The sequence below is a fragment of the Dromiciops gliroides genome, chromosome 2 (assembly GCF_019393635.1).
Source record: "Dromiciops gliroides isolate mDroGli1 chromosome 2, mDroGli1.pri, whole genome shotgun sequence".
Lineage (NCBI taxonomy): Eukaryota > Metazoa > Chordata > Mammalia > Microbiotheria > Microbiotheriidae > Dromiciops > Dromiciops gliroides.
The window spans coordinates 71,822,914-71,849,920 of record NC_057862.1 but is presented as its reverse complement, the minus strand read 5'-3'; the positions used below and the strand labels follow the sequence as shown (position 1 = coordinate 71,849,920).

The following is a 27,007-nucleotide window of genomic DNA, read 5'->3' as shown; positions in this document are numbered from 1 at the left end:
ATGACATATTACACCTTAGGTAGGCTTGGAAGTAGAGGTCTGGCTCTCCACAGCAAGATATTAAAGGAGAAATAGCCTGTACAAATAAAAAAAAACAAACACCCCCCCCCCAAAGAGTACCTTTGACGGTAACAAGGGAGGGCTTCAGATTCTGCAGGGTACAGAAAAATGGTGGTGGGGAGCCAGTTGGACCAGTGGAAAGAGATACTTCTTTTCCTGATGGTTTTCCCTGAGCAGTCCTGGCTGGGTGTGGTTTGGTAAAGAGCTAGAATGTGAAACAAGGAAACAAAATCAACAAAAGATAATTCTACTAAAAAAATATGGAAATGAGTTTCAGAACAATGAAGCCATAATTGTGTGTGTGCATGTGTGTGTTTGGTTTCTAATAATATTGGGATAGAAATTATGGTATATCAAAGAAAAGAGAACTAGGGGTGGGAGCAAGTTTTAATTTAATTTCATCTTGGATGAATTGGAGGTGGTAGAAAGATGGTAGATGGTAGAAACTAGGTAATATGAGAACAGGTTTTTTTTTTTCCTTTCATAGAATAGGTATTTAATCTTTTTTTTTTTTTTTTTAGGAATGAACTTGAAGATTGTTGTAGCTTTCCTATAAGATATGGGTCTATATGTGATCTGACTAGCACACAGTAGGTATTTAATATTTGATGAATTGAATTGATAAGTAGAAAAGTTCTGTACCTCGCCTTAGAAATGTAGATTTAAAGAAACCCTGGTATCCCTGGCAGCTTATACAATGATAGTCTCAAATAACAGAATATAAGAGTTGTAAGGAATATCAGAGATAATCTATTTAAATTTTACCTGATCTAGCAACCCAGTCTACAGTGTCTTTAAGAAATGGTCATTTTAGGGGCAGGTAGATGGTGCAGTGGATAGAGCACCGGCCCTGGATTCAGGAGGACCTGAGTTCAAATCTTGATACTTACTAGCTGTGTGACACTAAGGTTGCACACCTGGATGACAGGGTAGTTGACAGTATCTTTGGCAATAATAGAAAATTTTTGAATCAAGGTGAGTTTTGTAGTAAATGAGTTCTGCTTTGGACATGTGAGTTTAAGATTCCCACAAGAGACATGGGTCTGTAGCTCAGGAGAGAAGTGATGGTTGGATATATATAGTTCAAAGAATCACTTGTGTAGAGAAGATTATTGAACTAATAGGACCTGATGAAATCAACAAGTGAGATGGTACAGAGGAATAAAAGAGGGCCAAGGACAGATCCTTGACTTCATAAATACTGATGGTTTAGACATGGCTACTCAAAATTTGTGTAAAAAAAGCATAGGAGGTTTAGTTGACTGCAAGCTCATTCTGAGTCAGCAATATGATACGGCAGTCAGTAAAACAAAAACAGCAAGGAGAGTGCTATTATAGGCCACATTAATGGAAGACAAATGATGTGGATCCTACTGCACTCTGTCCTGGACAAGGAAGAAGCCTAACTAAGTTAGGGCAAGCAGGATGGTATGGGAACATGAAACCATAATATCTTAAGATTGGCCAAAGGAACTGGGAATATTTTGCCTGGAGAAGAGGAATTAAGGCTGTTTTCTTTTGTTCCCAGATCTCAGAGCAGCCCCAAAAAGGGAGAGTTCTTTCAGAAAAAAGGAATTCCTTTTCATGAGAAGGCGTTGTAGAGAATTTGGAGGCCCACTTGTTGGGGACACTGTAGAAAGGATTCTGCTTCAAGTAGAAATGAACTATCTCTCTTGGGAGATACCTTCCAACTCTCTGCTCTTGGGCTTCTTTTTCCCTTTCCAGAATGAATTCTTCCAATGTTTCATAATAGTAATATAATAATGGTGAGGCCACCTATTTCTCATCTTCTCCCAGATAAATATCCTCAATTAACAAAGTCTTGGTTTTTTTTCCTGATCTATAATGATTTCAAGGCCTATCTCCATTTTGATTTGCTCTGGTTTATCAATCTCCCTCTTAAATGTGCTATTCAGATTTCCAGAAGTCATGCAGCTTGAGATAGCTTCTTTCATTCATTCATTCATTCATTCACTCATTCATTCATTCATCTATTTATCATTTATTTATTCATTTTGGCAACTTTATTTGGCATTCAGATAAAAACCTTTATAGGTCTCCCAAGTTTGTGTGAAAAAAGTCTTAGGGGTTTTAGCTGACTGACAATATAGGTTTAGTATAAGAAGAATCCACAAATTCTGAGAAGGGACTTATTCCATTGGTGGGGTCAACATGTGATCTTTTTCTTTCCTGCTTAGAATGAAATATCTTTCTTAATTTACTTCAGTTAGTTTTGTTCTTTTCTCCCCTTCAGCCCAGAAGAATTTTTTGCAATCTGAGACTATATATCATGTTTTAAGAGTATTTATTCTAAGGAGCCAAAGATCAGATGCGGGGGCGGGGGGGGGGTCATCAATGGCTTTTAATTGTCTTCCCATACTGGTAAGACCACCCAACTTGAATGATCTCATCCTAAATGCAAATACTATCTTCTAGAGAAAAGCAGTGTTTCCTTCCCAGGCCATCACCCAGATTTGGCTTCCTTTTTCTCCTTTCCATATCTTGTTCCCAGTTAACAATTTAAACTACCTACAATCCTCTCATGTTGAATTCCTTTTCACTTTGTACTGTCCCTACTCTTGCTTTGTGAAACCCCAACTCTGGACTCCTCCCAATATCCCACCTTTTCACTTCTTATTTTTATGCTAGAAAAAGTCATACAGTTATTTCAACTGCATCCATTACAAATATTGTTTCCCAAATGGGTCGTCACCATAGCAAAGGCAATCCTTTCATTCCTCTTTAATCAAATTTCGGTCACATTCCCCACATCACATTTTCCAAAGTTATCAAGTCTTCCATAATTAATACAACTGATCCTTTTGCCCCTTTGAGTAAAAGACTCTACCTCATACTTTATTGAGAAAAAACTCTTATTTCCTGTTTTAATCTCAAAAACTTTTGACATCATCACCTATCCCTTCTTTTTTGCTTTAGTCTCCAGTGAAGAGATAAACCTTCTCCCTAAGACCAACTCTTCTAGTCATACTCTTGATCCTATGTTATCTCTTTGAGAAGGTTATCCCCATAGTCATTCTCTCTTTTCTAATTTTCATTGTTTTCCTATCTACCAACTCCTTCTACAAAAATATCCATGTCTTCCCATCCTTAAAAATCTTTCATTTGACCACTTCAGATTATTGTCCTGCATATTTCTTTACTTTTACAGTCAAACTTATAGAAATAGCAGTCTCCACTCCTTGCCTCTACTTCCTTTTCTCTCATTCTCTTCTCAACCTTTACTTCCAACCTTATCATTCAACTGAACTCTCTCTCTCCCTCTCTCCCTCTCCCCCCCCTCTTTCTCTCTCTCCCCAAGATTACTTTTTTTTTTGGTGGGGCAATGAGGGTTAAGTGACTTGCCCAGGATCACACAGCTAGTAAGTGTCGTGTCAAGTGTCTGAGGCCAGATTTGAACTCAGGTACTCCTGAATCCAGAGACGGTACTTTATCCACTGTGCCACCTAGCTGTCCGGCAAGATTACTTTTTAATCACTAAATCCAGTAGCTATTTCTTTGTTCTCCTCATATTGTTTTCTATTTTCTTTGTTCTCCTTCCTTCCTTCCTTCCTTCCTTCCTTCCTTCCTTCCTTCCTTCCTTCCTTCCTTCCTTCCTTCCTTCCTTCCTTCCTTCCTTCCTTCTTTCTTTCTTTCTTTTTGGTGAGGCAGTTGGGGTTAAGTGACTTGCCCAGGGTCACACAGCTAGTAAGTGTGAAGTGTCTGAGGTCAGATATGAAATCAGGTCCTCCTGAATCCAAGGCTGGTGCTTTATCCACTGTGCCACTTTTCTGCCTCTCTTTGTTATCATTCTAATTGACCTCTTTGTAGAATTAGACCCTGTTCATCAACCCTTTCTTGTAGATACTCTTTCCTTTCTAGGTTTTTGTGATATTGTACTCTCTTAGTTCTCTTCCTTCCCTTGATGAAACTTGGGGCTCTAAAAGTTAGAAGGAAAGATGAGCACATGTGCTGGATCATAAGACATGTCTCATTGCCTATGCATAAGTCTTATCAGGTATATCTAGGTCTCTGCTATGGATCATCTTTAATGATGATGATGATGACTAACACTTATGTAGTGCTTACTATGTGCCAGGCACTATGCTACGTGCTTTCCAAATGTCATCTCACTTGGCTCTCACAACAACCCTAGGAGGTAGGTCTATTTTTATGTCTATTTTATAGGATGAAGAAACTAAAGCAAAACATGTAGAACATATCAAACTGCTTAGCTTCTCAATGAGGGGGGAGGGGAAGGAGAAGGGGAAGCATTTCTAACTTAATTTTTTTTAATTCAAAATTGAGCTGGAATTATCCCTACCTCTTCCTCATCCCTTTTCCCCCATATCCGATCAGTTACCAAGTCTTGTTAATTCCATCTCAACAACATAAATGTATGTATATGTATATATATATATATATAGAGAGAGAGAGAGAGAGAGAAAGACATACACACATACATATATGTGTCTATGTATGCACAAATATGTATGTATATATACACACATATATAAGAGAAAGGGAGATATATCTATATACATATAGATATATAGATATATAGATATAGATATGTATCTCCTCTTCTCTCCACTCATATAATCAATCACCATGCTAGGTCCTTAACACCCATTGTCTAGACTGCTACATCAGCCTCCTAGTTGTATCAAATGATCTAACCTTCACAAAGATGTCAACATGATCTTTCTAAAAACACAGTTCTGACCATGTCTCTCACCTGTAGGTAAATTACCTTTATTAATATTTAAAATGCTTCCCAATCCAGTTCCATTCTACTTGTCAAGGCCCATTGTACATTGCTCTTCCTCATTACATTCCAATCAAAGTGGCCAACTTGCTGTCCATGGCATTCCAACTCTCATTTCCAGGTCTTTGCGCAGAATTCTCCCCATGCCTGGAATGTTCCTTTTCCTTACTTCTTCTCCTTCCATTTCATAGCTTCTCTTCAATTTCAGCTCAAGTCCTACTGCTTATGGGAGGCCTATCCATACCTTCCCATTTGCTAGTGTCTCCAAATTCTCAGTACTAACCTTTTCATACATACGTACACATATACACACATACATACATATGCACACATACATATACACATATATTCTATTTACTTATCTGTGTACATGTTCTTTTCCCCAAAATTGAATGTAAAATGCTTGAAGCCAGAGACTATTTAAATTTTGTCATTTTCCCCAATGCCTACCACAATGCCTAGCCCATAATAGGCTATTGTTTGTCCTTGATTCTCAAGGAGAACCAATGACATCGATGTCAAATAAATGAATGAATAGAAACCCAGTATACTGCTAGGCCTATACTCAAAGCCTTTCTAGTTGTTGAGGCTACCAGAGCTTGGCTTTTACTGGTATAGTTTTTGAGAATGTGGTATCACATCCATGTTACAACCTTAGAGTTTTATCTATCTTTTATCTCCCATAGCCAATCAATTGCCAATACTTGTCGATTCTACTTCCATAACATCTCTGGCACCTGTCCCCTTTTCTTCATCCACTTGACCACTGCCCTAGAGAAGGATAGTAGTGGAAGTCAGCCGATACAAAACCAAATGACTAGTTTTTAATATAGCTCAGTTCCCAATCAATAGAAAGAGTAGCAATAACATTTTTAATTATCTTTAAAGAAATGGTTTCTTTCTACTTAAAGTAGAACTGAAATATTTCATGTGAATCCTTAAAATGTTTTTTAAAATCATTAAGACCACAGATTTTGTTCAGCACACAAAAACTGATTTATATTGGCCCAGTCCTTATTTCTTAGCATTGCTTATATTGCTTCCAAATTATCCCCACTTGATTCTACAAATCCCCAAATGCATAGACTAAGAGATCATATAAGTTTCCTCATTAAACCTCTACCCAAAAGGATTTGCAAGGAGCATTTATCAATAGAATCCATGTAATTTCTCTCTGGGCTTAGCTTTCAGATGCATAAGGCTTACTTGATTTCCTTTAGATTCCAGAGACTCTGTTTTTGGATGATTGTACTCAGGAATAGAACATTTTTGAGATGGATCCATGTCTTGGGTATATAAGTAGAACTGGATCGAATAAGTGCTTACCCATGTTATATATAGATTAGATCAGATAAAAGAAAAAAAAATACTCTTCCTTGATGTGAAGAGGCATGATAGAAATGGAATCACCCAGAATTCCTGAAATTTCATTGGAAGATCCAGAAGGGATTGAGATATATGATTGAGATATTGGCATATACAATCATCCTCCTTTTTTTCTGACTTTTGTGGCCCAGTGATTAAAGGCCAAGATCGACAGCAAATAAAAGTAGATTCCAGACTTTAATGTCTTCTCCCTCACTCAGGTCACAGCATTACATTCCCCAGTTTCCTTAACCTCAGAAGAAACCTCATGCTAAGTCCTTGATACAAATGAGCTAACTTAAGAAGATTAATCAGTCTTGATTAATCTCCAGGTGGGTCTTTGAGTATCTGCTAAATCCCATTATTTTATCACAGAAGGTACAATAAAATGCATATTATACCTGTTTAGGGATCTGCCCAAAGTTACTGACGAACCCCAGGATGGTACTCTTAATGAGGGGATCAGTGATATTCTGAAGGTCCATCTTATCTCCGTAGAAGTATGGGTGAAAGGTGTTAATGGCCTCCACTGCGGCCGGTCCATGTTGCTTATACCCGAAAATCAAGTCTATCCAGTGATGGAGGTTGGCGCTAACAAAGTCACTTTCCAGAGCCTGAAATCAAGATTTGGGGTAAGAATAAACAGAATGCAGATCTAGTTCTTTGCTCAGGGTCCCCTGATGCATTTGTAAGATCCTGGGATCATTGATCTGGAAGGAGAAGGGACCACCTGCTCTAACCCTCTCCATTTGCAGACAAGGCCTGCAGAGATCAGGTAACCGGTCCAAAGATCTGACTTGACTTTATTCCAATCATAACATATATGGCACATTTCTGTTGAAAGGGGACAGTAGGTTTGGAGACAGAGGAATTGGATTCAAATCTGCCATCTATGTGACCCTGGAAAAATCATTTCACTTCCATGGAAGGGTTGGACTTGACAACCTGTGAAGTCTCTTCTGGTTCTCATTCTATCGTCCTGTGATCCTATACATCAGGGCATGTTTTCTTTGGTCATTCAAAGGGACCAAATATATATACCACAGGATTATGCTGATGAGGGAGAGATCACATCTCTGTCCAGGACGAGAGCCAAATGGGCTAACGTACTAATTACCCATGACATTCCTCAGTTCCTGGTATCCAGTCAAAGCCAGCACACATGTGGTTGCCCTCATCCCCTTGTGCTTCATTTACTTTATAAAATTATCATTATGAAGTCATGGCAAGAATGTGTCTATATAAGGAAGTCTTGGGCCTCTGACCTGGACTTAGGGACCTTTGCAAAAAAAAATGGTGGCCACAAGAAGAGGTAAGGAGCAGCCCAAAGGAAGATGGGCCTAGGTTCATGGGAGTCACTGGAAGGCCTTCATCAGATATAACAGGGAGGTAGCCCTCAGACTGGGGCCCACTTCCACATGCGTAGGGGCATCTGAGCTTGGACAACATGGGCTAGTCTTGATATCATGAGGTTCTTTAACTGAGCCACATGGAGACATCTAGGGAGAGTTGCTTGGTATTCTCTTTGGCACATCCTTCACTTCTGTTCCATTTTCTTTCTTTTTTTATGGGGAGATTCAGATTTCCCCTTTTTCTTTTATCCTTTTTTTTTTGGTGGGCAATGGGGGTTAAGTGACTTCCCCAGGGTCACACAGCTAGTAAGTGTCAAGTGTCTGAGGTCAGATTTGAACTCAGGTCCTCCTGAATCCCTGGCCAGTGCTCTATCCACTGAGCTAACTAGCTGCCCCCTCTATTCCATTTTCAAGAGAAAGAATGCCACTCATCAAATGCTTGTTTTAAAATCACACCTCGCTTAGAAAGCTTGCATTTGATAAGTTCATGCATTTGCCTCCTCTTCTCTCAATTTACTCTGCAAGAGACAGTGTTTATGTTCACAATAAAAAGTCCCAGTCTTTTGGTTTTAAAGATTCTAAAGGGTAGTCTAGGGGGTTACAATCAGAGACAAATCCTACCAAACAAAAGGGTGACTTTTCAAGAGGCCTTTATGCTTTGAAGATGGGACCAAGAAGGGGAGGGGTATGTCAATCAATCAATAAGCATTGATAAATCACCTACTATGTTAAGCAGCCAGGCAGCACAGTGGATAGAGTGTTGGACTTGAATCAGGATGATTTGAATTAGAATCCTGCTTGACATATTTACTAGCTGTGTGACCTTTGGCAAGTTACTTAACCTTTCTCAGATCTAATTTCTTCATCTATAAATTGAGGATAATAATAGTGCCTACTTCACAGAGTCATTGTGAGCATCAAATGACTTAATTATTTGTGTCCTTTGTTGTCTCTCCTTAGAATAAGCTTCTTATGAGTAGGTACTATTTTATTCATTTTCTTTTTAGCCCCAGTGCTTCATTAGCACCTGGTAATAATAACAGCCAACATTTATTTGTGCTTTAAGGTTTCCAAAACAGTTTACATATGTAAACGTATCACTCAATGAAAGAAGCTCAACAAATGGTCCAAATGAAACTTATTTAGAATTTGTCTTACTGCCATTTAATCATTTTTTAAAAAAAATTGTGGGCAATTATTAGTTTTCTTCCATCTCATCTAAAAGGGACCCCTTATTTGTGGTAGGGTAGGACAAAGCATCATTTGTGTGACTCACAAAAACCCCTTCAGTCCCTAGTCTTGCCAAGACCAGATAGGAATGGGCCACAAGGTATGTTGATAGGAGGTGAGAATATAATGAAATGATAGCACTGTGGGCATGGATAATGTGACTGTAGGCTTGGAAGGGACCTCAGAAGGGCATCCAGTCATCTAGTTATTTTAAAGGTGAAGAAACCAAGGCCCAGGACGATTAGATAACATGCCAAAGGCCATCACAGTTATAACATCAGAGGCAGGCTCTGAACCCAGTCCTCTTATCTCAAAGTCAGATGTATTTCCATTGTATCATGCTGCCTCCTGAGCACTTCCTTGGATCAATAAGATGATGCCTTTGGTGGTTCTGACTCCCTGGGGATAAGGAAGGAGGAGGAAGGAGAAACTGAAGACTAACTTTCATTCCACATTTTTCCTTGTGCTCACCCTGCCAAGAGATACAATACCACCTATTTCAGGCCTGAAACCAGTTGGCTTACAGGTACTGGGATAATGGTTTAGCTCTCAGGGAAGATTAGGAAAGCCCAGTCCAGCTGGTCCGAGTCATCCTGTCCAAAGCTGTAATTACTGTACAAGGTTAGACAAGCAGCAAATGTTCCATGCTTCTTGTCTGTTGTCCCCAGTCCAGGAAACTAAAGGGATTGGCCCTAAACCCAGTCTAATAACTAGGCAGCCTAGTATGTGACTTGATGTTTGAAAATGTCACGTAGAACCACGTACCAAAGACTTGGGCAATAGGGAGGCAGGGCTTTCCTGCTATAATTACCTTCTGTTCTGAGAAGAGAGAAGCACTTATGCCAGCAGCAACTGCTAGGCCTTGCTACTTCAAGGTGTTTATAGCAACAGACTTATCCCAGGGCTACCCAGGGATCTGTCATCCTTATCAGCTCCTAGAGAAGATGAGTGGACTCCTTTTTGGTTTCGAGTAATTTCCCAGGGGCCCTTTTCTGTGGCAGGATCACCAGGAAGGGAAACTGAACCTGAGGGACTTGTTTAAAAGCTTGTAATCCTTTGTACTCTCACAAAGAAAGCACTACAAGCCTGGCTTGGCATTTTCAGGCTTCACCCGAATTGTTTAATCATTTAAAAATGTACCAGATCCCTTTCCCCTCCCTGAGTGTTCAGGGTCTAGTCCTCTCCATCGCTAGGACATAGAAGGGTCTATAAGATGCATTTTTTAAATCAATTTTACTTGGAAGTTTCTTTGAGCAAACATGTTGAAGCTTGGTTTTGATAGAAAAAAAGTCTGGCTTTAATGACCACACGGCTTCAATACTGAATTAAACAATGCAGATAGGAGCATAGGGGATGGAAAAATTGCTTTTAATTAGATACTCACCTGCCTGTGCAGGTTGATGAACTTCTGAGGGTCTCCTTCAGCCCATGGTGGGAGAAGAACATCGTCTAGGATAGTTCCATCCTGCATGCAGCCTGCAAAAGTTTATAGGTAGGAATAATTTAGCTAAGATAAAATCTGAATTAATTTGAGTGTTAGGGATATTAAAAAAGAATTTTGGGGCAGTTAGGTGGCTCAATGGATAGAGCACGGGATTAAGGAGGACCTGAGTTTGAATCTGGCCTCAGGCACTTAACACTTAGCTATACACTGGCTGTGTGACCCTGGGCAAGTCACTTAACCCCAATTGCCTCACCAAAAAAAAAAAAAAAAAAAAAAGAATTCTCCTATCTATGCTTTCCTTCACTCATCAGACGTCTAAGAGGTACCCAATGAGAGGCACCTTGGTGTAGTGGCATGAGAGCTGGCCTTCAAGACAAGTAAGATTTGTCTTTATGTCCCAACTCTACCACAAAGTGGCTCTGACATCCTGGGCCAGTCACTTAACTTCTGTATGGGGTAGGAAGCATTCCAAAGCTATAAGCTGCTAGAAGGAGTTTCCTCTCCAGAGAGCTCCTTATAACAGGCGAGTTCAAATTCTGTCTCCAATTCTTACTAGTTGTGTAACCGTGGCAAATTACTTAACTTCTGTCTGTCTTGGCTTCCCCATCTGTAAAATGAGGAATAACAATAGCACCTATTTCCTAGGATTGTTATGAGAATCAAATGAGATAAACTATATGTATGCACATATATGTATGCACACATGCATTTAAATACATACATATCTATGAACATGATATACATATATACATAGACATAGACAGCACTTTATTTTTTTAATTTTGAATTTATTTTAATTTCTTTCTTTCTTTTTTTGTGGGGCAATGGGGCTAAGTGACCTGCCCAGGGTCACACAGCTAGTAAGTGTCAAGTATCTGAGGTCAGATTTGAACTCAGGTCCTCTTGAATCCATGGGCCAGTGCTTTATCCATTGCACTACCTAGCTGCCCCCCACAACACTTTAAAACAACAGGTCCTAAAAAGCTCCTTAGAGAAGTTTAGCAATAGGGCTCATTACTAAGGAAGAGAAGAGGAAGAAGATCTTAGCTACTTGGTGAGAAGGGACAAAACGTGTTCTTTCTTCTGCCAACAAAAGCTATGAATTCTGAGAGACTGGATGAAGACTGAGGTTCTAAGACTATTTACTGAGTATATTAAAGGGTTTCCATCAGGAAGACAGGCCCCAGAGAGGACAAGGATGATGACTTAATGATGGGCACTACTACTAAAGAGAGCAATATAAATAATATCTCACAAACGCATAGGCTTTAAAGGTCTAAAAAATGACATATACATACACACATACTGTATAAGCTTACAAAAGCTCATTTGATCCTCATAACAAGCCTGTAAGAGATGTGCCATCATTTTTTGTTGTTGTTGTATTTTTTTTTTGGGGGGGGGGAGGCAATTGGGGTTAAGTGACTTGCCCAGGCTCACACAGCTAGTAAGTGTCAAGTGTCTGAGGCCGGATTTGAACTCAGGTGCTCCTGAATCCAGGGCCAGTGCTTTATCCACTGTGCCACCTAGCTGCCCCAACCTGCCATCATTATTACCATTATTCCCATTTTACAGATAACTTCTGGTTGCTCCTTCCTTTTAAGATTACTTTTTTGTCTCTTCTTTAAAGCTTTGAAAATGAGTATATATTAAAAATAAATTAAAGATGTAATTATAACAGGAACAATAAAGGCAGTCTTCAGAATGCATAACTTCCTTCAGCTCCCTGGATCCCAAAGTACTTTATAAGTGTGACAAGTTTATTAGTAATTTTCTACTGAGATTAAAATTGGTGGCTCTTCCATAGCTCCATGATAATGCAGCAGGATGAGTTGGGTGGGAAGCTGAAGAGAACATAATGCATTTTATACAGGGCCGAGTGCCGGACTTCCTGGCTTTGAATTTCACCTTCTACATTTATTAAATGTGGAAGCATAAGCACTTAACCTTTGAATCTCAGTTTCCCCATTTGTAAAATAAGGGTAATATTTGCACTATAAATCTCCCAGGGTAGTTGTAAAGAAAGTCCATTGTCGATCTTTAAGTGCAAGAGTGAGTTATTAGTTATTTTTGAATGGACATCTGTTAAGTGCAAGGCACTGTGCCAAGTGCTGAAAATACAAGGACAGAAAATGAAGCCATCTTTTCCTTTAAAGAGATTCTGCTCTGTTTTACTCATACAACATACACGCAAATAAGCATTAATTTATATACCAAGTAGTAGAAAGTAATTTCAAGATGGAGAAAGCAATGACAACTGGGGGCATCAGGAAAGCCTTGAGAAGGAATTGGTCCTTGAGTGGTGCTTTGGAGGAAGCTAGGAATTCTATGAGGTAGAGGGAATGGAGAAATACCGTCCATATATGAGAAGAAGGGTAGGGGATTGCCTGTGCAAAGGCATGAGGACAAGAATGGAAAAATCACATGGGAAAAAGCTATTAGACCACTTTGATGGGATGGAGAATGGAAGCTTGAACAGTAAGACTGAGTCAATGACAGACATACTGTGGAAGTCTGGATACCAGACAAAAGGGTGAATCTCTTTGGTGCTTAATCAGCCAACTCTTTCATGCCTTAAAGTAGGAGACTGTATCTCTAAAACCTTATGACTTCTTAAAGGCACTATCCTCTCCACCTAACAGACAATTAATCCTGTTGCTCAAATCTCCTTTCTTGGGCTTGAGGGTAGTCTGAGCTTATAAATAATGCAGATAGTGAAGCCTTGTTCCATAAGATGTTTCTCGAATAAGGGAGACTAAGACTCTTGTTAAGGAAAATAAAATATATCTGCCCACTGCCCAGATTCTGCTCCTATTCTGTCAAAACTTCCTTTTATTGCTTCTCATAGCAAGAGATGGCACAGTAGAAATGGCCCTGGATTTGGAGTCAGAGACCCTGGGTTCAAATCTTACTTCCACTAGGGTCAGGGTGAAGGGTAACAGGGATAAGATCCACTGGGTGACCTTGGTAAGTCATTGAATCTCTTTAGGACTTACTTTTCTAAGTTGTAAAATGAAGAATTTGGAATATATTATCTCCCAAGTCCCTTCCTCACTCTAATTCTATAATCCTATGACCTTTAGGTCCCTTCCATCTTGAAATCTTTTGAAACTATGCTATTTTTTCAGGGAAATGAAGGTTAAGTGACTTGCCCAGAGTCACACAGCTGGTAAGTGTTAAGTGTCTGAGATCAGATTTGAACTCAGGTCATCCTGAATCTAGGACTGATGCTTTATCCACTGCGCCACCTAGCTGCCTCCTATGCTACCATTTTGGGGGGTTTCTGTTTTAAATATGTAGTCAAAGTCCTCCCCACCCAGGGAGTGTCCCCAGCTGTGGACTTGACTTCAAAGATTCCACCTTCAATGGTAAAAATAGAGGCATGGGAAGTACGACCTCCAAGGTCAAAGGACGAGACATTTCTCTTGGCACCAACCTTTTCATCCAAGCCATATGCAATAGCAGCAGCAGTTGGCTCATTGATGATTCAATGTACATTAGGACCACTGATGGTTCCAGCACCTTTGGTGGCCTGATGTTAGGAATCATTGAAGGAGGCTGGTACTGTGACCATGACATTTATGACAGCCTTCTCAAGGTCAGCTTCAGCAATTTGTTTCATCTCGGTCAAGACCAGAGAAGATATTTTGATAGAAATTTTTGGTCTTTCCTTTGTCCTTTCCTTGGACTGTAGGCCTGCCTACATAATTTACCCCCAAGAAAAGTCAATGCTTCATGTATGACTGCATAACTGCAGCATCAAATCTGTAATAAGTTAGACATTTGTCATCAAAGACTGTGTTGGTGGGGTTCATTGCAACTTTATTCTTTGTAGCATCACTAATTAAACATTCTGTTCTGGTGAAGGTAATGTGACTTGGGGTGTATCTATTTCCTTGGTCATTAGCAATGATCTCCACTTTCATACACTGGAAAACTCCCATGATCCCAAGATCAATGCCAACTACAAGTTCCTTCAATGTAGTTGTTGGGGCATTGGGGGTCATATTTGCACTCTGTGATTGCTGCTGTGCTGAGTAGCACCATGCTACTTTTTAAAAGTGTTTTATTGGGGGCAGCTAGTTGGTGCAGTGGGTATAGCACCAGCTCTGGATTCATAAGGACTTGAGTTCAAATCCAGCCTCAGACACTTGATACTTGCTACCTGTGTGACCCTGGGCAAGTCATTTAACCCTCATTGCCTCGCAAAAAAACAAAAACAAATAAAAGTGTGCTATCGCAAAAGGTAATTGATCTGTGTGACAACCCATGATGTTCTGTACTCTTATAAGGAGTGGGGTATATACAAAATGGTTTTGGCATAATGCTTTTGGAAATGGCAGGAGGAGAGAAAGCTGGCATCAGAGGAAGTTGATGATCTTTTCCCAGGTAGTGAGGTATGACAAAGATTCCAGGAATTTACTCCTGATGCTCAAAAAAAAAAAAAAAAAAGGTTCAGATTAAACAGCTGAGAGAGCCTAACTGATGCTCTTTTCACCAAAGGACCATCAGCACAACTTGGAACCCAAAGACATTGAAACCATATCCAACTAGAAGGAAATGAGTTTTTATATTTATGCTGCCACGTAGTGCTAGCTTAGTCCAAACCACAGCCTCCCTTTTTGGGGCGTGGGGGGAGGTTGACTTGTTATTCACTCACTGGCATGGAACTTAAGAGTTAGTAAAAATGCCCATAGGTTAGTGCTATAGAAAAAGGAGGAAATCACACACTCTCTCTTTTACACTGACTTTTGCCAACTCACCAAATTCGACATCATTACAGTTGGTTAAAAATTCAGGCAAGTAAAAGAATTCTGGGATCAGTTCCCTGACATCACTCATGTTCTCACTCGATGCTGACTCCCATGCATTTTTCACGCTGTGGAACATCCTGTCAGCCACGTCAAAGCTTCCACCCTACATATGTGAAAAAAGATAGAGCAGAGGGTGGTTTATTTGGAATCTCAAAAATGCTTCATGACCATACATAGTTGTTGTTTTTTTTGGGGGGGGGGCAGGGCAATGAAGGTTAAGTGACTTATCCAGGGTCACACAGCTAGACCATACATAGTTTTATGCCCAACACCCTCTCAATGCAGGAGACAATAAATAGTAATAATAAATCTTTTACTACAAAAACCAAACAAACTTGAGAATGGATATTAGAAGAGGAGAAATTACCTGTGGCCATAAAATGATTAACCTTATTTCTTTGAGGTAGAAGATCAAATATAATGGAAAGAACTCTAAATTTGGAGTTAGAGGACCTTGGGACAAAATCTAGTCTTTGCTAAATTCAACCTGGATGACCCTGGACAACCTTTCCATTTGCCTTTTGGATGCCTCAGTTTCTTCTTTTGAAAAATGAGGCAGTTGGCATGATCCCTAACCTCCCTTCCAACTCTAAATCTAGGATTCTATTTTCCTTACCAAGCAGATTAATCAATAACGGAGAATGTTTGTCCCTCTAATAATCCTTGGTATCCAAAGTACAAGCTGAAATTTGCTTCTTCAACTAGTCAGTTCCTTAATTCCTTGGATCTCTCCATTCTAGGCTATGGTTGCTAACTAGATGAGGGTTCGGTCTAGCTGTAGTAGAGAAAGAAGTGGGTTAAAAAATATTAATTTCAGATGCCTGTTGGTGTAACCGAATCCTAGTGTCTAATGACATCGGAGATCATAGGGATGACCAAAGATACTCTTTAGAGTCCTCTTAGCTCAGTATGGTTTTGATCAAACCAGCAGCAATTTTTTTTAACTTGGCACCATTTCCCAGCAGGTGTTGGGTCAGGAGCTATTCAAGAAAAATAAATCTGTCCTGCCTCTAACAATCTTTCAAGGAGTCCTTATAATTCAAGGACAAAGTGTAGAGACCCCATTCTATGATTTCTGCAGATAATAGAGGCTTCTCCTTTTCCCCCTCAAATGTTCTCTGCCTCTCAGCTATGATTACATATCTTCCATGGACCTCAAAAGCCCTGTTGACCCATAGTAATGAGTTGGTCCCTTTGATCTGTGGTTCCCTGGACTGCTGGGGATAATGTGGAGGCCAAACTGATTCAAAAGCAACAGTTCAAGTTTTTATAAGCAAAGAAAGAGTGTGGTATTTGGAAAGGACTCGTATTTGAATCTCAACTTTCCCATGAACAGTCCATGTTACCTTGAGCAGGTCTTTCTGGGACTCAGTTTCTTCATCTGCAAAAATGAGGGTTTTGAATTTGAGGTTTTATCCAGCTCTAAATCAATGGTCATAGGATTCCAAGACCAGTCTGTGAGAAATGGCTTCTAGGTAGGACCACATCACACAGAGCTCTGTGCCTGGAGTCAGAAAGACCTGCGTTCAAATTCAGCCATAGTTACTTCCTAGCCCTGTGACCCTGGGCAAGTCACTTAACCGTTGCCTACTTTATTTTCCTCAACTGAAAAATCAGATAATAACAGCACATTCCTCCCCAGGTTGTTGTAAGGTCAGATGAGATAATATTTGTAAAGTGCTTAGCACAGTGCCTGGCATGTAGGTATATTATTCAGTAATTTCAGTCATATCTGACTTTGTGACCCCATTTGGGGGGTTTCTTGGTAAAAATAGCATAGTGGTTTGCCATTTCCTTCTCCAGCTCATTTTATAGAGGAGGAAACTGAGGCAAACAGGGTTAAGTGACTCACCCAGGTTCACAAAGCTTCTAAGTTCTATAAGTACTATAAAAATACTTATTCTCTCCCTTTTCCCAACAGGGCTATCTTCAAATAGAAAGACACTGCTGAGAAAGGAAAACAGGCTTTTCCATTTGATAGATCATATATTTTTTCTTCTTCAACTTGAGACTATAGTGAGATTCCTGAGTCTCCCTCACAGAAAAGGGGTCACAGGGAGGCCTGATTAAGACAGGGAGCCATCTCCACCAAGTCTAACTTAGAGAGAATTTGTTTTCACAAGGTCATCTTGCTTTTGATTGTCATCAAGTTGGGGCCCTTTGGAGCCCAATTCCAATTGAAATTAAAACAAAATAAAGGGTACTATAAATAAATCAAAAGCTAACAAGTATCTCATTGAAGTATATTAAGGGGGTTTGTAGATTTAATCTGCACAATGCGGACTGTGCCTGCCAGTGATTGATGCTTTTTCATCTTTTTTTTTGCAGTTTTTATGAGTGCTGATGGTAATCTCCTGAGAAACAATATGATTTGGTAATAAAAAGATTACCTGTATTAAATAAAAATAATATATACATAGAAAATGCTGTTAGTGCTACAAATTTAGTTAAAGATATTACCACAAAGAAAAATGTTATTTTTTCACAGCTGTCTAATGTATTTTAGCAAAAGTAATATCTTTAAAACTTAAACCTTTATTATTTATAAAGGAAGCAATAACTGATTTTCCTATTTCCTATATTAATAAATTTATTTGCATATATTTGTATCAAAATTAATGGGTTTTCTCACTTCTGGAATGCAAAAAGAAAAGAAAAACAACCTTGAAAGTAAAACCTGGCAAAACAATCTAAAGGCACTTAATATATTCTCCCTGGGCTTGTGGGTTCAACTAAACTCTGGTGGTTGCTCAGGGTATGCCCCAGCTAGTTCCTTTCCCTTTGTAATGCGATTAGAATAGAGCAGGGGGCCTGGTGAAATTATTTTTGAGGAAATTACTTTCTACATGTACAGAGAGAGACAGCATGCAAAGCAATGCAGCAAAATATGATGATAAAATAGAAATGTCTTATCTAATCAAAGGCAGGAAAGGCTGAGCATAGTTCAACCTAGAAAGAAAGGGTTCAAATCCAAGTTCTTCTAATTATTATTAGTGTGACCTTTGATAAATTGCTTATTTCCCCTGAGCCTCAGTTTCCTCATATGTAAAATGAGATGGTTGGTTTGTCTCTAAAGTCCCTTCCTATTTTAAAACATAAGACCTTATGTTTTCCTGAATACAATGCGGCAACTTTACACCATGAGGAACTCATTGAGACAAGAAAATTAAGCCTCCCTACCTATACTCTTAATTTCATGAAAAATAAAACTTGGACCAAGCCTTTCAGCATTGAATCTTCCATTTCTCTTCTGCCTCTGAGCTCTCTAAATTTATGCTTGTGGGCCAGGATCAATTTGGAAATGATAACAATATATTTTTTTTTTAAATACCGTCTGGGTTTGTTTCCTCTTTATTCAAATTGAGTTGGTCTGGATCAACATTCAAATTTTTAAAAATATTCTTTAGCCAAACATTAAACTATTCCTGAGATTCCTCACTGAGAAAGAAATAGAAGCCAGAATTAAATGAAATAATTCGTAATCTAACCCTCAGGAAGTTCAGAGAACACAAGTAAGTTTACTTATGTATGTAGACAGCTAGAGACAAGCACATCTATCATTCCTGCCTATCCCATCTAGAGGCAAATATATTTTAGCAAGTATCTTTTTCAGTTCTATAGAATGTGGACACTTCCATGAAGGATAATCAGTTTAGAACACGAAGTGAATCCAAAGATCTTCTAATCCAACAATTCCATCTTATAATTGAAGAAACTAAGACTAGATGGATTCAATTATACAGTTATTAAGTGCAAGTACTCGTATATGTACCCACGTTTTCTGACTTGGTGTTGTTGTTTTTTTCTAATGCATCAAGCATCCTTACAAATATTGATTTAGGTTATACAATGGATAGAGTGCTGTGCCTAGTCAGTAAGACGAGTTCAAATCCAGCCTCAGATTCTTACTAGCTATGTGATCCTGGGCAAGTAATTTAGTCTCTGTTTGCCTCAGTTTCTTCACATATAGAATGGGGATGATAATAACACCTAACTCCTAGGGTTGTCATGAGGATCAAATTAAATAATAAAGCACTTTGTACAGTGCCTGAATATATATATATAAGTGCTATATACATATTGGCTATTATTGCTACCAACGCAAAATAGTCTATCAAGTGGGAAAAAATCTGATGCAACAAGTGAATTCATGTGTCACTGTCCACTTGGCAAATAATCCATTTAACCACAGTATCCTTCTGCTATATCGTTTATATTTGAATATCCGTACAGCTAAATCTTAATAAAGGGACATGATTTCTCAAGATGTGTCAGTGGGAAGCCAGGCACACTTGTACAACAATAGCAGTTCTATGAATTGGTCTGACTCTTCTAGGGCAAAACTGGAAGGAGGTGAGAAAAGCCACTAGAATGTTCTCATCTAATGATGCAGCAATATACCCAGTAGGTATGTACTCTAAGGGGTCCAAAGATGGAAAGAAAGATTCCATAAATACAGAAATATGTATAGCAGGGGTTTTTTTTAGTAGCCAAAAAAAGAGGTAGAAACAAAGTGAGTACTGATATTCTGAGAAAAGGCAAAAAATACTGGTAGATGAATTAAATGGGCTACTCTGGTGTTCTATGGGAGGATGTGGGGAATTCAAAGAAACATGAGAAGACGCAAATGAACTGACTCAGAGACAAGAAGGCAGAACTGGGAGAACCACATATGTAGGGAATACAATAATGTACAGAAAACAACACTAGAAAAGCATCTAATCTCCAAATAACTCTAATGCCCAAGCCTGTTCCTGTAGAACAGATGTCAAAATACCTCTTTCTTGTTAAAAAAGGTGGAGGATTCTGGGGTGGGATGTCACATACAGTATCTGATGTAGGCTTTACTTAACTGTTATTAAGGGAGGATGTATGTGTGTATTTGTGTGCACATAGGAATGTGATTGTGAAATAATATAAAACATATCAATAAAAATTTTTAATATCCTGCCATGATTTGGAATAGCTTATCAAATTCTTATGAAGGTTTAGTTTTGAAGGAAATGGATAAGTGGTTAGTAGGGTGTGTTTGTGGTTTGAATATGAGAAGAGGTAGACAAGAGTGTGAATTGGCTCAGTGAGAGGAGGGTAATATAAAATGTGGGACAGAGGAGACGGGGAATAAGAAGTAATAGATCCCAGCTTCTGAGTAGTTTTAGGATCATGAAAAGGAGTAGAGAAATGGTAGGAAACAGAAACTTACTCAAGATTAATCAGAAACCTGGTTTTTATTCTTTCTTTTCTTAAAGTATTTTTTAAATTTCCCCCTGGCAAATAAAGATAAGAGTCAGCAAATCCTTCTCAAAATATAAACTCTTCTATTTGGCATTTAAGGCCCATCACAATCTGGCTCCAACCTACCTTTCCAGACATTTCACATTACTCCCCTGCCTGTACTCTATGCTCCAGCCAAACTGACTTTCTTGCTGTTTTCCGTACACATCATTCCATCTCTAGACTTCCTGCCTTTGTCCCCCATGCCTGGAATGTCCTCCAGCCTCACCTTCATCTCTTGGCTTAGCTCAAGAGTCCATCTCTTGTAGAAGTATATAAGCTGTTCCTAATTTTCCACATTGTTTTATGCTCTCCCCAGTGCCCACATTTACCTTGTATGTGTTCTGCATTTACTTATGTGCATGTTGCACTCTCTCCTCACTCTCTCCCCCACAAAATAGGAGTTCCTTAAAACCAAGATTGTTTCATTTTTGTCTTTATATTCTCAATGCCTACCCCCGTGCGCAGAATGAAGCAACTTTTTAGTAAATGCTTATTGAATTACACTGAAATAAATTCTACCATGTCATCAATCAGAGAAGGCTAGGTGGTGCACTGGATAGTATACAGGACATGTTGATATCCTAAGTTCAAATGCCACCTCAAATATATTTACCAGTTCTGTGATGTTGGGGAAATCACTTAACCACTTTCATCCTCAGTTATCTCATCTATAAAACATTAGGCAGGGCTTGGCTCTAAGGTATCTTTGGGCTCTAGATTTATGATCCTATTTTTGACTTTTTCCCAAAACCTTGAGTGCCATGATTTTTAAAAATATATATATTTTATTTTTCCACAATTACAAGGAAAAACAATTTTTAACATAGGCTTTTAAAATGTTCAGTTTCAAATTCTCTCCCTCCTTTCCCCCCTTTCCCCCTCCCTGAGATGGTAAGCAATTTGATATAGGTTATACATATGTAATCATTGGACTCCATCATTGAATTCCATAAAAGGAAACAGGTTAAAAAGTTGGGCTTCCTACTAAATCTTGGGACTTCTCGAAACATTTCCCTTGACTTTAATCCTATTCTAGAGCCCTAGTTATTATCATCATCATCAATATAATTTCTAACGTGCTTTAAGGTTTACAGCACTTTATATGTTATCCCATTTAGTCATCTCCCTCGTGTAACAAGGTATTTGTTCACATTTCTCTTCTTGATAGGAAGGGAATGCTATCTGTTTGTAACTCCACCCAGAATTCACAGTCAGGCTTCAAATGTTTTCCCCTGGCCACAGGGGAAATAAATCCCAACACCTGGTTCCATTCCTGAGGGGGATGGATGTTCTGTCTTTTCGGGATTGAGAAACTGAATCAGAAAGGCTTCATGTTGGGCCAATGAATGGTGGAATCTGGCACCAAACCAGGGGACTCTTCCACTAACAACTATACCTCTGTAGAAGAAAGTCTGGTTTTCTAAAATTCCAAGCCCTGTAGGTGTCCCACATATGTGGAGATGTATTGAAATAATCAGAAACTGATGAGGCTGATTTTAACTGGTTGTTATTTTATGAGCATTGTAACCCAGCCCCAATCATGCACTACTATAGTTAACATATGGCTTGAAAGAAAATCAGTCACAACCTTGCCTCAGCTGGTTCAGAAAGTCCTCACCAACTGTTGGTAATAACTGATTTCACAGGGTGTATGACTTAATTAACACAGTGCTTTATTTGCATTAGCCTATTAAACACAGAGTCATGCTGGAGTGGGCAGAAGCAACGTCAGTGACAGGAACTGGTCGCTTTGCCTCTGATCACAAGACTAGATTCTTGCGTGGTCAAGGCATACTGAGGTCAACAAGTTGTTATCATGGTGTCCTTTCTGATCAGCCATGAGAGACAGAAGCAGGAGAGTCATTCCAGGAGCCCATAGGTTAAGCGTGGCTGCCCATTGTTAACAAACACATTTCCTATCAGGAAGCGCACTAGAAATCATGGCAGTGGTAACAAGGATAACCACCACCCTAACAGTAACAATAACTGAGGACAGCTTGATTCGGTGGAAAGGGTCTTTCAGTTTGGTGTGTGTGTGGTCTTTATCACTTTCTATAAACTAGACAATCAACAAAACAGTAAATCAAGCCTGAAGTATTGATCCTCACAATGAACACTTAAATATCAGCTTTCATGAGCCTGCATGAGTCGACTCAAGCATAGCCCTGAATAACCAGCCCATCCATCCATGCTTTCTAATCACCCTCTGACTCCTTCCCATATTTACAATTTTCTTAAATCCTACCCCCTTCTGTGTTCTTTATGGTTCATCCACACGGATCCTTAGTCTGCACACAAGAAGCTTCATCTCTCACCCCTGGGTATGCTTCATGCCTGGAATTCTCTCGCTCCTGACTTTTGCCTTTCAGAGTACCTAGCTTCTTTTAAGACTTGGTCACCTCTTGGAGAATGCCTTTTTCTGGTCTCTGAAGGAGAATATTTTATATGTATTGATTTATATGTATATTGTTTCACCCATTAGAATGTAATCTCCTTGAAGGAGCTATTGTTGCCATCTACCCCTAGTGCTTAACATAATGATCCAATAAGAACTTAACAAATGTTTATTGATTGATTAATTAGTTAAAATTAATATAGAAAAACAGCTTGGAGCTTGATGAGAAAAGGCTTTCTGGGTCAGCCTTTCAGTGTAGATTCAGTCTGGGGGTAGGCCCAAGGGATTTATTATGGAGCAATGTAAACAAACTTCAATTTTTCCCCTGGATTATCTCTACGCTGGAGTGCCCTGAAGCAGGGCTCTTTCTGAAACTGTCAAGGTGGACTAAGAGGATACACATAGAGACCAATTTTCAGAAGCAGTACTGAGTACAAGAAGGGAGGAATTTTCCCTGCCTCTGCATCTCTCTATATTTTGCTCCTTAATTTACAGTTGTGTTTAGCATTCTCATTACTGATGGCAGCCAAGTTCTTTAATAGTGTCATGACTTTCAGGAGAAAGGTGAAAAAAGATGCCAGAAGGTCTCCCAGGGACATGAGATTTTTTTTTTTTTGCCACATCTTACCTCAAAAAGGGAACACTTTCTAAAACGTTTTGAATTCCTTGGCCGAAAGGTAGCAAGTGAATTCATTGTCATTGTTATCATCAACAACTACCCTTGCCACCATCATTTTTGGGGCATTAATGAACATCTGGAAGGAATTACTGGCATTAGCTGTAGCTTAGGGACTATTAATTCTCAAAACCAAACTCACTTAAAATGCTTGTTGCCTTGGAGAGACTCCTGGGAAACACATTTATTATTTTTGAGTGAATTTCTAGGGAGTGAGGAGTTATACAATGTCTAGACAAATCATTTGGTCAAGTGAAAAGACGTTTGTGCCAAGAAGGGAAAGACTCAACGGGTTCTACTCCTTATCTTGAGAAAGGAACTCAGCCATTCTCCTCATATCTCCTTCCTGTCTCACCCTGGAATCTTGATCAGACAGGAAGATTTACAGTTTTAAAGATGGAGACCTATTAGTAATAACGACATTTGTTGCCTGTAGTTTGGTAGGTTAGCAAAAACAAGCAGTCTCCAATGTGTTAGGACAGGTACCAAAGCACAAGATTCAATCTGGGATACTTTCCTCTGACAAGATGTAGGTTTTGAAGCTTTGCTTTGAAATCAAAAGCACTTTGCTCTTTGTATCAGTGGGCCAAATAACTTCCCTTAATTTTTTGAGTCTAAAGTCTGAGCCTCTGCACAATATAAATTTAATAGATTAGCTCCAAGTTACATGATTATAGTTTGTGTTGGGTAAATGAAAAGCTGTAATACATGAATCAAGAACTCAGAACAAGGGCAGGATATTTATAGCAAAAATAAATGTGCAGATGGTCATCCTTCACTGCAGTAAGCACTGATGTGTGAGGGATCGCTAAAGTAGAGGCTTGAAGCTATCTTTCTATATTGATTTTAATCAATCAGTCCATCCACACACATTTGTTAAGGCCCAGGTGCACATAAACTCAGGTCCAGGAGGTTAGCTGGATTCTGAGCCAGCTCTGTATAGGTCCAGTGTGAGTTGAAATCAGGGGGTTCGGAGCAGCTTAGGAAGGTTCAACTGGTGATTCTGCTATTTAGAACCTTTCTGTGGTGACCCATTGCCTACTAAATAAAATAAAAACTTTTTGGCTTTGTTTTCAATCTGGATTTATTTCTAGCTTTTTCTATAGCCATTCCTTTGTCTCCAGCCCACTAATGTCCACTAGAAAGTCCTTCTACCATCCTACCTTTGTGTCTATGTTCAGGCTGTGGTTTCTTCCTGGAACGCCCTCTCCCCACATCTCTGCCCATTAAATTAATACTTATCCTTTAAGATCCAGTTTAAATGCCACCTCCTTCCAAGAAGCCATTACTAATTTCTTAGTTGTTGTTCATTTGTTCAGTCATATGCAATTCCACATGAGTCTGTGGGGTTTTCTTGGCAAAGATACTGTAGTCATTAGCCATTTTCTTATCCTGTGAGTCCCCATTTTACAGATGAAGAACTGAGGCAAATAGAGGTTGAGTGACTTGCCCAGAATCACAAAGCTAGCAAGTGTCTGAGACCAGATTTGAATTTGGATCTTTTTTACTCCAAACCCAGTATTTTATTCACTGCATCACCCACCTAGTTCGAAATGACCTTTCATTTATTTAAGACCTTGCATAGCTTTTTACCCCTCTTGTGTATTTCTTATGTCCTCATTTATATCAGCTATCTGTACACATTAGATATCTGTACACAAATCATAATCTTCTTACTAGATTGTAATTTCCTTGAGGTCAAGAAATTATGTCATTTACCTCTGAATTGTTCCTAGTTTCTAGTAGTGTCTTGCACATAGCACATATTTAACAAATACCTTCTGAATTTGTTAGATTGGCTTTACCTCAGATCTTATTTAGGATGGAGGCTTTTCTTATAGAAGAAACTCCAGGGATAACCTCTAGCATTAAACACCGAGATTTCCAACAATGAATTTCCCTATTTTTTCCTTTTCTTTCTATCTTTTTTTTTGAGGGGCAATGGGGGTTAAGTGACTTGCCCAGGGTCACCCAGTTAGTAAGTATCAAGTGTCTGAGGCTGGATTTGAACTCAGGTCCTCCTGAATCCAGGGACAGTGTTTTATCCACTGCGCCGCCTAGCTGCCCCCCTCATTTCCCTTTTTAAAAAAAAATCAAATGCACCTTGCTATTGGTCTCCAAGGGATATGTCTGTGTTTACCTGGAGAGAGCAGAAGGTCTGGGTAAATGGCTTCATTCGAACCAAGTAGGAGGCTATGATAATCGCTGAGGAGTAGTGGGTGCAATAGTGACACCGTGCTGAGAGGTCTCCTGTAAATGAGATCAAATGTGATTTTAGGGGTAGCCCTTAGTGAGGACTACACAGATGGTGGTAACACATGACATATGCAGCTGGCCATTAAGGAGGAATGCACATGAGGCAATGTTAAAAAGCATCAGAAGACAACGAGGGGGAAAATCACTATTTTGCTGAATAGCTTCATAAAATTTAGACCAATAATGCTGCCAGTAAGTAAACCATCCCGGTGCATTCAGCTGAGTAGTCCAAAACCCACCCTCACGTCCTCCTCCCATTCCGCCCATCTACCTTCTTTCCAAGGTTGCTGTGAGGAAAATCCTTTCACAAGGGACATTGCAAATATGAAGTGACAATAGTAGGTGGTTAGAATGGTGGTAATTGTTGCAGCAGTTTGAGGATGAGGATGATGAGGAAGGGAAAAGAAAAAGAAAAAGAGCAAGGGGAGGAAGAGGTGATGGAGATCAAGAAAGCCGAGACTTAATGGATCAAGAAGCATTGTTTATGTGGAACAATTGGAGCTCTCTGAGAATAGGGATTATTTTATTCTTTAAATTTGTAGCCCAAGCACCTAGATTACTTTCTGGCACATAGTAGGTGCTTGTGATTGAAAGGCCGCTGTACTTGAAATATCCTCGCTCCACCCAGGTGTCCCAAGTCCCTGAAGAGTTGAACTAAAATCAGAATCACGTACCTTCGCTCTTTTCAACTTCTTTGTATCTCTGGATGAATTTGAGTTTCCTTTCTTTGGTCTGGGCCCCCATGGGCTTTGAGAGATCTCGAAATGTCTTGGGATTCGTGAAGTTCAAAGTCTAGAAGGTAGATATGCAGTTCAAAAACTCACTGAGACCCACGGGTGCCCCAGCTCAAGCTCTGGGCGGTTATGCTGCCTAGTTTATGGTTCTCTTTATTAGTTTACTGTCATTTGGGATGGACCCTTCAGGTGATTAGCAAGTTTGCATCTCAGAGTACTGTGGTTTTATGGCTGAGGAGGTAGTGACCCCAGATGATATAATAAGGGAGAGATGGAAAATAAGAGGTGTGAGAGATTGGGTTCAGACTGAATCTGTTTTAAGTTGACCCAAATCAGGAGATTTCATCCAGTCAGAGGAACAGGAAGATTTGAGGCTTTTGTTTTATTTTGTTTTTCTTTTTAAATGGTTTGACATCAGCTAGGCTTTATTTCAGACTCCTTGAGCCCCAAACCATGATTTGTATTGACAAAGGACAGGCACTGACTGAAAAAATGAAAACATAGTTTTGAATTCCAATCAATGGGTTCAGTGCTATGAAGGCATATCTTTTTGTAAAAGCCATCTTCCCTCTTTGATTCAAAGACAAGTCCACTGTTTTCATGGGAATAGAATCTTTCTGATAATTACAATTACTATTA

At 39.3% G+C, this 27,007-nt stretch overlaps 1 protein-coding gene across 1 annotated transcript in view; it reads right to left on the bottom strand.

The window, feature by feature from the left end:
* WDFY4 (WDFY family member 4) overlaps positions 1 to 27,007 on the bottom strand; it is a 346,483-nt gene that overhangs the window by 32,969 nt on the left and 286,507 nt on the right. Inside the window, 6 exon segments of the mRNA XM_043980868.1 lie at positions 121 to 265; positions 6,592 to 6,804; positions 10,157 to 10,248; positions 14,980 to 15,133; positions 25,519 to 25,628; positions 26,309 to 26,426. Of these exon segments, the coding sequence (XP_043836803.1) occupies positions 121 to 265; positions 6,592 to 6,804; positions 10,157 to 10,248; positions 14,980 to 15,133; positions 25,519 to 25,628; positions 26,309 to 26,426 (832 nt within the window).